Raw genomic sequence first — 10,746 nt, forward strand, 5'->3', positions numbered from 1 at the left:
AAACTTTAAAAAACTTAAAACACGTTAGAAAACGAGACATAAACCCTGAGTTCATCCTGTCACATTCATCCAGTCATTACCTCATGAAAGTTTATTTCAGGATTAAAAAACAGCGACAGTCATTTAAAAAAACTCAATTACTCTGAAATGTAAAGTAGAAATACAAAGAAGCAAAAAAAAATCTAATAAAGTACAAATACCTCAAAATAAATAAATGTATTTTATTTTAAATGTCAAATCAGAATATTCACATTTCTCACAGTTCTCTCTGAATTTAATGATCGATTATCTTTTAAAATGAGTTTTTCATTTCTGACAGAAAACAAATCATATTATCATTAAACTAATTTACAGTTGAACAGAAACAGATTCAAACACGTTATTTTTATAATTCATGATATAAATGTGACGTGTTTTTAATTCGCCTGAATCAGGTCATTAAACGTCTTATTTCATTCAAATTAAAATTTTAGTGAGACGTCATTTTTACAAAGATAATAGAATAAAAACATTTTTCAACGCTTCAAAATAACCAACTCTTTTAATTTGAAAATAATTTACTTTTAATAAATGACAGGAACAGATTCAAACACTTAATAATAAATAAACGGGAAAGTTGAGTTAAAACATTTCAATTCATTTGATTCAGTCATTAAATCTTTCATTTCATTTTCAAAGAAATAAAACAAACGTCAAGTGAGACAAGAAACCAACTTATTCAAATAAAAAATAAAGTTATGATTTGTCTTTTAATAGAAAAAAATATTTTTATCCATAAAAAAAAACCTCAACTGAAAATTGACAGAAAAGGAAAAGTTAAGTGAGTTTTAATGTCATTTATTATTATTATCTGACCCTGACAGAGGAGGATGTGACAGTGAATGAATGAGTGAATGAATGAATGAATGAGTGAATGAACCTGTCGTCTCTCGGACGCGTTCGTCTTTTCTCTCGTCGTTTGTAACTCGGTCTCTTCTCCTTTGATGCGGCCTTTGAAATGCAGCAGCGGACTGTCATGCAAATCCAGGCCGAGGAGAGGAGCCTGCAGGCCGGGGAGACAGGGGGGAGACAGGGGGGAGACAGGGGGAGGAGGAGGAGGTCAGTAACCTGCAGACTGACCTGACTCTACTTTTATTTTATTCTGGTTTGACTCAGTGGAAGAAGATGAGAGAGGGAGGGTGAGAGAGGGTGAGGGAGGCAGAGGGGGAGGAGGGAGGGAGATAAGGGCAATAAAACTGCCCCATGTGACTGCAGCAGTTTTTAACGGGCAGCTGATGGAGAGACCGCAGAGAGAGAGAGAGAGAGAGAGAGAGGACAGGTGGAGGTGTGGACAGGTAGAGAGAGAGAGAGTCACTGTACCTGTCGGCCAGGTGAGCGAGCAGAGGAGCGCGCGGCAGGCTGGATCCGCAGTATGCTGAGGGAGTCCCCTCACCTGGAATGATGTACGTGAGTTACCTGCAGCTGGACAAGGACCCGGCCATGTACCCGCACCAGAACCCGGTCTCGCGCCACCCGGGCCTCAGCCTCAGCCCGCAGAACTTCCCGGTCCCGGCCCCGCCGCAGTACACGGACTTCACCGGCTACCACCACCACCACCACGGCATCAGCAACGACCCGCACGCGGCGCAGCAGCCCGGGCCGGGCGGCGGCGGCTGGAGCCCGGCCTACCCGCCTCCGCCTCCTCCGCCCGCGCGGGACGACTGGTCCTCGCACCACTACGCGGCGGCGGCGGCGGCAGCGGCGGCCGCGGCCGGAGGACCCCCCGCCGCGACCACCGTGCCCGGCGCCGTGGGCCCCGCCCTGGGCTTCAGCCCCCCGGAGTTCCCCGGGCAGCCTCCGGCGCTGCTGCCCGCGTCGGCGGGGCAGCTGTCCCCCGGCTCCCCGCAGAGGAGGAACCCGTACGACTGGATCCGACGCAGCTCCGCACCGCCCTCCAACCCCAGTAAGACCCGGACCACACCCGTCCACCCAGCTGCACGCATTCATTTCAAGTTAAAACGAGATCATAAGTATCGATTAGCATCATTAATATTGATGAATATGGTCCAATCAAACAGCTGCAGAGCTGATCTTTGATTATTGATCATGTTCTTCCTCCTGTGGGTGACTGAAGCCGGTGATGATAGAAGCAGCTTCTCTGCTCACATTTTAATATGACAGAGATATGAGCCGCAGTGATACTCAAATGTCCAGGACACTGAGCTGCAGGTACAGCTCTCACTTTATTCCCATTCACAGCAGGTCATCGTTTAAATAACGAAGCTGTCAGGTTATATCCGCTGATAATCAGTGTCTAACACCATCATTATCACTACAGCACAGAAATATGTATGTGCTTTAACTTCTGGAGGTTTGAACTCAGACTCTGATCATTTCTCCATCAGTGGTTAAACTGCCGTCAGCGCCTTTTATTAGAAACCTCAGAGAGTTTCCAATCAATAAGTGAAGTTATTAGTGATTATTGATCATCGCTGCTGTCATCATGAGTCCGTGTGAAATGTTCCCACCGCGTCTCGTCTCCTGTCGCGGGATCAAACGTGTGAAGCCGGTTTGAAGCCGTTGTGATGTAAATGTCCGCCCCCCCTCCCTCGGTGGATGTGACTCCGGGGCTGGGGGGGTGAGGTCGGCCTTTGTGCTCCGCTTGTCTCTGGGCGGAGAAAACAAGAGTTTACAAGTCAGTTCCCACTTTGAAGTGTGAAGTGTGACCACGGCCGGAGAGGGGGGGGGGTGTTGCCCCCACATGTCAGTGTCATTATTCAAGGTTTCTACCATGGTCATCCTCTTCATTTACCCAGAAACATCAGTAAATATCAGTACCAGACTCCACTGACAAAAACAGCAATTTAACCAAACAGAAACTCAGGAGCTGCTGCGTCAGTTCATTAGTGTGTTTGTGTTACTGTGTGGTACTTTTAATTATATAAAGTATCTTATTACTAAAGTCACACAGTAACACAGACACACTAACAGATGGAGGCAGTGGTATTCCAGCAGCTCCTGGTTAAATCCCTGTTTTTGTCAATGGAGTCTGGTAGAGATATATAGAGATGTTTCTGGTTAAACTAAAGGATCTTCCTCTTTAATAAAAAGCTCTGTCTCTGTAGGAATCCTGTCATCATGTTGTCAGACACACTGGTCAGTTTTAGTAGTTTTGACTCGTAGTTTTTTTTTTTCATCTTCATGGTTGTTTTCTGGCTCTTTCTTTATGTTTGTTGTTGTTTTTTCTGTTTTAATTGACCTGATTTTTAAATGATAGATATGAACAGTCCCTGACAGAGAGCGGCCTCTGCTCACAGAGGATGGATTGTAGCGATGGGAACGGTCAGTTCTCGTTGGTTTTATGAGTGTAAACCGGACTTTGGCTGATGTGTTCGTTTGCTTTTTCAGGCACTTCCGTATCATTTAGGTTCAGGTCAGGACCTAAATGACTTCTCAGAAACTGATAATTACATTTAGTTTGACAGTTTTGGGTTAAAAATATGAAGAGAAATGAAGAGGTTTTATGTTTTTCCACCAGATATGAGAAAATAACACAATTCAACTGTGTAAAAAGAACATTTTACAGACTTTTAGACCTTAAATCTCGTATTTCTAAAATCCTGGGTCTTCACTTTGATTTCTAGGAATATTTTTTTTTAAGTTTTTGGATGATTCTGTTCAAAGAAGATTTTCCCTTTTTGCGATGCAGAGGAAAAAAGCAATAATCAGACAAACTGTTTCTCCCCTTGTTTTCAGTGTTCATCCATGCCAACTGTGTGGATGAAGTTTTAAAATCCATCAGCGAAGCAGCCAGAAGTGGGTAAAACCATGTTTTCAGTTTGATGTTTGGTGTTTTTTATAGGGTATTGACCATTTACCTTTGGCCTTAACTATAATGGTGCGTTCCAGTTGTACTCAGAAGTCAGAATTTCTGAGTTCCTAGTCAGAAGTTTGAACCCGAACTCTCTGCTAATGTTCCTGTTTATAGCAGCTCAGTCTCATTAGTTTACATGAAGTCAGTCAGACACAGAGAACTGTTCAGGTTTTATCTGTGGACATTTGTAGTGTAGAGCGATGTTAGCAACTGTTGCTAACAACAGCTAGTCTGAGATACGACTGAATCAGTTCACCTTCATGGTTTAATGTTGCAGGTTAGAAATGTGAACGTCTTTTTAACAACGATCTGAAGAGTTTGTTAAAATCAATTGTTGAAAGCTGAGGTCGTCTTCAGGTGGAGCAGATTTGTTGTTGAACTTGTCTAAACACGAAAGAGCAACTATAAAGGCTTTAGTCTTTAGTCTTCAGTCTTTAGTCTTCAGTCTTCAGTCTTCAGTCCTCAGTCTTTAGTCTTTAGTCTTCAGTCCTCAGTCTTCCAGTCTTCAGTCCTCAGTCCTCAGTCTTTAGTCTTCAGTCTTTAGTCTTCAGTCTTTTAGTCTCCAGTCCTCAGTCCTCAGTCTTTAGTCTTCAGTCCTCAGTCCTCAGTCTTCAGTCTTTAGTCCTCAGTCTTCAGTCTTCAGTCCTCAGTCCTCAGTCTTCAGTCTTCAGTCCTCAGTCCTCAGTCTTTAGTCTTTAGTCTTCAGTCCTCAGTCCTCAGTCTTCAGTCTTTAGTCCTCAGTCTTCAGTCTTCAGTCCTCAGTCCTCAGTCTTCAGTCTTCAGTCTTCAGTCCTCAGTCCTCAGTCTTTAGTCTTTAGTCTTCAGTCCTCAGTCCTTGTCTCTTCTACAGAAGCCTTTCTTCTTAGAAAGTTAGTGATAGAACCTGAAAATGTCTTGAGCTTGTGTTAAAACCACAGACCTTATTTCAGACATTTAACCAGAAACACATTGACATTGCAACAGGGGGAACAGGAAGTGCTAACATGCTAACTTACCATTGGGGGTGTGAGGTTAGCTTAGCATAAACCACAGCTTTTCTTTAAGGTGTCTGAACCAGAGAAGGCAGATAAATGAGTGGGTAGTAACAGAGACCCAGCTGTAGTTCAGGCACGTCTCTCTCTCTGTGGCGACAGAGTGAAGAGCTTTTTGATTTACGCTCCTTCATTAGCGTCTCGTCTCTGTCGTCTCTTTATCTGCCGATGGAGAATCAAACTGTTGGTTTTTGCTTTTCGACAAATGGAGCAGAAACGGTTCGGACAGATGTTCCCTCCACTGAAACTAAAATGTTTGAGTTTTAATTTGCCCTCGGTGAACGATTACAGGACTGACCAGACGCTGTGTGTGTTCAGTGTTAATATTGAATCAGAGCGTGTTAATGAGAGCTGACAGCCTTTTAATTAACTTTAACACAACCATCTGTGTGTTTGAAATTTACCCTCCCGCTGTCTGTAGTCAGGCAGATAGAGTGGTGAGTGTTGGTCAATATTTCTGCTTGGACAACAAGATTTCTTAAATGTTAAAGAAGTTTACCTCAGATTGTTTTTGCCACTGACAGACTCCGATTGTTATTCTAAGAGTCTGACAACATGATGGATTCCTACAGAGACAGAGCTTTTTATTAAAGAGGAAGATCCTTTAGTTTAACCAGAAACATCTCTATATATCACTACCAGACTCCATTGACAAAAACAGGGATTTAACCAGGCAGAAAACAGGAGTTGCTGTCTCAATTTAATAGTGTGTTTGTTATTGTGTGGTACCTTTACTTCATATAAAGTATCTGATTACTTCTTCCACCACTGAAAGTCCCACAGTAACAAATAAACTAACAGATGGAGGCAGTGGTATTCCAGCAGCTACCAGTAAAACTCCTGTTTTTGTCAATGGAGTCTGGTAGTGATGTATAGAGACATTTCTGGTTAAACAGAAGGTATTTTTGAGACTTGCTAGATATGTTAAAACTGTCTCATTATCTAGTATTGAAAACACCTGATATCAGTCTTAATAACAGATATATAACAATAATATTTTTGGACATTTTCAGGCTGGAGTTTCAAACAAAGATCTGTGTGCTTGAAAGTCCAGGTTCGACCCTCGTGTGTTGAATAAAGTTTAGTTTAGTTTAATGGACGTATTAACAGCTCATTCATTCAGTTTTACCAGCTGGACCCAGTGACAGTGTTGATTTCTTTTCTTTTTTTTTTTTTTTTTTAAACAGAAATTCAGGAACACTGAAGGCATAAATCAATAAAAGGCAGATAGGGCTCAGTTTATGCAAATGCAGCCGAGGGCAGGTCGTCTATTTGAATACTGGAGTCATGGTGAGAACACACGGCTCTGTCAGCCTGAACGGACGCTGACGACGGTTTATAACTCACAGTGAGCAGTTTATAACACATAATATAAAAATACTACGACTCCGTACGCTTCATTCACGGCTTCTTTTACACACTGACGGTGTGATTTTGTGTAGCTGAAGTGGAATCATTAAACACGGAAGTGACAGCAAGTTTAAATATAGACTTAACTAATTAAATCATTGATTAGTGAACGATTGATTGGATCCCCCTACAGGCATCACTCTTATAATGTCATTACCACAGTCTCATCTATTGTAACTTTCACCAAGATCTGCAAATAATCGTATTTACTAAAATGTTAAACTACTTCTTTAAACCATGGTAGAAATATAAAGAGTGTTTTCCATTGTTTTATGTCGTATCCATAAAGTCTGGGGACTTGGTTTATATGTTTGTGTTGAATCAACGGCGTAGTTACTGTGTAGCCGCGTACACTACATCGTATAAATGTTACTAAACATTGCAGCGTCGCAGACCATTGTGATTGGTCGGCTTGGTCCTCAGACGTCTTCTCTCTTTTGTTCTTAGTAAAAGTGATTGTTGATCAGTGTTTATTGGCTCCAACTCAACACACCGCCACCTAGTGTTGTGGTGGTTTAATTGCATAGTGAGTATAAATGCTCACAATTGCATCGATCCCACACAGAAATATAAACTAAGCTTAACTGGCACCTACACTTCCCATAATGCAACTGGACATTGCCTCTGCATTCCTTGCCATGTCTGTCAAACACCACAACTCCTGTTTGTTACGGCTCAAGATGACGAACTTTAGCCGCCTCATTTTAAATGCCAATATCGCAAAACTCATAAACCTGGATTTGTGTTGATATTGTAATCATCAACTAATCAGATCTGCAGCAGCTTGGGAATGACTGTTGTTTAACCTGTGGTGTGAACGGGCTGCAATGAAATCACCATTTCATACTTGTTCAGGTTTTCCTGACCTGAACAGTCGTTCAGATTTCAGTGTTTACGTTGTTAACCTGGTTTCTGTTTCTGTGTTTTACAGATGGAAAGACACGAACCAAAGACAAGTACCGGGTGGTTTACACCGACCATCAGCGGCTGGAGCTGGAGAAGGAGTTTCACTACAGCAAATACATCACCATCAGGAGGAAGGCGGAGCTCGCCACAGCGCTCAGCCTGTCAGAGAGACAGGTACGCCAACACACGAACGCTGAAACAAACATTGATTTTTAGTTGAGTTCAGAGGATGGCTCAGTTTTACTTTGAATTTGGCAAGAAATTAACATGTTTTTAGTAACATATAGCATCGTTTATACCTGTACATGTGGCCAGATTGTTTTCTATGAAGATAATGAGGAAATGTCATTAATTAAACCTTCTGGTGACACTACACAGCCTAGTTTATTTGCTTCAAATCAATTGACTGAATTTTCTTGTTTTATAATTATATGGAAATACGACTACTGACTTCAGACACAACCTGTTTATTTACATTTAACCAAATCTACCATTTATCCTTAACTAAAGAGCTTTTGTTGCCAAAACCAGACGGGGCTCTGGATACAATCTACAGTTTCCGTTGTGGTTTTCAAATTGTTATGTGCAAATAAAAATCTGTTTGGTCTGAAAACCTGACGTTGAATCTTCTGCTCCAGGTGAAGATCTGGTTCCAGAACCGCCGGGCCAAGGAGCGCAAGATTAACAAGAAGAAGCTCCAGCAGCCGGCCTCCTCTACAACCACGCCCACCCCTCCAACCGGCAGTGGAGGTGGAGGAGGAGGGGGTAGCGGTCTCCATGGAAACGGCGGCAGCAGTGTCGCCATGGTGACAAGCAGCAGTGGCAGCAACGGGCTGGTGTCCCCGTCATCCCTGCCTTTAAACATCAAGGAGGAGTACTGACGAGGGTTCGTCTGGAGCTGATGTCGGCGATCTGGACTGAAAGACTTGTTTTTGCGTCACATCCTGCCTCCCTGTTCGCCCTCTTAAAGCTAAAGCTCATCAATGGGTGTCGTCGCCAGCAGCAGCAGTACTTCTTCTCCCAACAAGACTTTTGATTGCAGATAGTTTCTAATTATGAGTAGACGTTCGCTTGCTGGGATGTCGGCAGGTGCAGAGGGAAGTTCAACCTGTTTGGTCGCTCGTCAACAGCTCAAGCGAAGGACATTACCAAACACGGATCACAGAGTTTAGGAAAAAAAGAGAAAAAAGTATCATAAATATTTTATCCCCTGAACCTGAAGTCTCCATTACTGCAAAGTCTTGTTGTTTGTCCAAACTTCAAATTCACAGAACTTTACAATCATACCAGAGATCTCAAAGTTTCCAAAGATACCAAACATTTCAGGAATAAAATGAAGGGTAAAAGATGTAGAATATTTCCATGTGATGGAACAGTGCAGCCATAAAATCTTGGAGTCGTGGGTTTGAATATTTCAAACAACATAAATGTAATTTATGTTGCACTCCAGTGCAACAAGTCGGGAAACTGACTGGTTGGTTTTATCTAGCTTGGTTAACCATTGTTAACCATTGTTAGCCACTGTTAGCCATTGTTATTAATACCAGTCGATAACAAATTACATTTGAGCATATCAAACAGTGTGGCAGTATGTCCACAGATAGAAGTTGGACAGTTCTGTGTACGACTGATTTAGTCACAAATAAAACGGTGCTAGGTGCTAATAAATAGTATATTACTACAGCTTTAGCAGGGCAGCCATCTTGGATTTTGAGGTTGGGGTTGGTGAGGTTCTCTCGACTTCAGGGGGCGTTCCAATTCCAGTTTCCGAACTTGGAACTTGGAAATTCCCATTTAAAATTGGATCGCACCATAAGCATCAATGGAGAGCTGCAATAATTAGATACAGAATATATGATACTGTCAGACAGTGTGGAAAATATGTTTGTTTTTGTTTTTAACTCTAAAGCTACTTAAACAGGGTAAAATCAAATTTCTCAATTTGCTTCTAGCTTGATATAATAAATCTGTTTCTGCTTCTTTAACAAATGTTTTCTCATCCTATAGGAAGTCTTTTCACCATTATTCCTATAAATCTCATTGTTACTGAAACCCTACTGCATAATTAAACAGACATAGATGTTTCTGTTGTGGCCGTCAGTTTTAATGATTTGGATTTGATTATTTATTGACAAAACCATAATTGGCAACTATACTGGCCACTAATTAATTATTTTGAGTCTTTTTGAAGGAAAAATATTTGATAGTTCCTCCATTTTCTATGACTTTAAGTCAACATCTTTGAATTGTTGGACTCTTCATCTGAGAATAATATTGAGCATATCTCAAGATTTTCTGACTTTTCAATGACAATCAATTGATTAATAAAGAAAATACTTGTTCAATCACTTTGATAATGGAAATAATAGCTGGTTGTAGCCGCACAGTTCTCCTATGATGGAATAATACGATCTTACTCAAGGTTTTCTGAGTGTAAATTACTTCACTTACAGAAAAAATGGATACAATTGGATGGATTCACTCCACAAGATGGAAGACAGAGGAGGTGTCAGAGTTGACATCGTACTGTACTAATTACCGTACTAACAAATGTGCAATCATGTAGACTCAAACAATACTTTGATGTGTTGGTTTTCCAGCCTTAAACTGATCGACCAAAGATCAACCTGACGATAAAGAGAGTTTCCTGTGTGACAGTGACCTCTGTTTGTACCTGATCAGACTGAGAACATTATGATCTGACTCCATGTTTCTCCATGAAGATGGTTTGTAGCAGCGTTGGTGATGAATGCAGGTAAAACCAGCTGATGTTCCTGTTCCACGTGTGATACAGTTAATGTCATATAAATGTTTATGATCTCACTCATCAGACTTTATCATGTGTATATTTTCAAATGTAATTTGTATTAAAACCAAGAGGTTTTATTGTAACGATGGCTGCTCTCTTTTTACTCTGTTCATATAGTTTTTCAACTTCAGTAAAATCCCAAAATGTCCTATCAGCTTGTTCAGTCTGGCGTTCCGAGCGACAAAAATACTGTTATTTCGGAATCAGGCTCTATTGTTTTCAAGATGCTGCAGCTAACATTAACTGCTAATGTTAAACTAACCTAGCTAACGTCAGCTACCAGTTAGCACCCAGTTTTACAGTGTCTGTCCTTTTCTGTGCTGCCTAGCTAAGGCGAATAAAGCTGGTCTTAGCTAGCTGTCTTCATCCAGCTACAGTAAAAATAAATGTTCAGATTAACTATTTTCACTATTTTTGGGCAGCACAGAAAAGGACTGACAACTGAAACATGAAGATGTGGTCATACGCACTTTTAATAGCAAGTGCAACATTAGCTAGTTAGCTGCTAACTGTTTTATTTTTTTACTAAATTAAAATTTGGACTCAGATCTGTCAAACCACACTGCAGCATCTAAAAACAGAGAGACTCTGAAGTGGACAGGAACAGGATTCATTGGTCGGACGTCAGACTTAACAAACAGATTCCAGCTGGAACCTACTTCTTTTTTTCCAACAGATCCATGCAGATGATTGAATGATTTGAACTGATTATTTTATTCAACAAACACCCAAATATT

At 41.2% G+C, this 10,746-nt stretch overlaps 1 protein-coding gene across 1 annotated transcript; it reads left to right on the forward strand.

Annotated features, from left to right (window-relative positions):
* The first annotated feature begins 1,293 nt into the window (after positions 1–1,293).
* Positions 1,294–10,092, forward strand: cdx1b (caudal type homeobox 1 b). Its single transcript, XM_018667245.2, has 3 exons — positions 1,294–1,942; positions 7,226–7,374; positions 7,839–10,092. Exons 1-3 carry the CDS (start codon positions 1,438–1,440, stop codon positions 8,079–8,081), a joined length of 897 nt encoding a protein of 298 aa, XP_018522761.1. The 5' UTR covers positions 1,294–1,437; the 3' UTR covers positions 8,082–10,092.
* The last annotated feature ends 654 nt before the right edge of the window (positions 10,093–10,746 follow it).

This window comes from Lates calcarifer, unplaced genomic scaffold, assembly GCF_001640805.2.
Source record: "Lates calcarifer isolate ASB-BC8 unplaced genomic scaffold, TLL_Latcal_v3 _unitig_5878_quiver_531, whole genome shotgun sequence".
NCBI lineage: Eukaryota > Metazoa > Chordata > Actinopteri > Centropomidae > Lates > Lates calcarifer.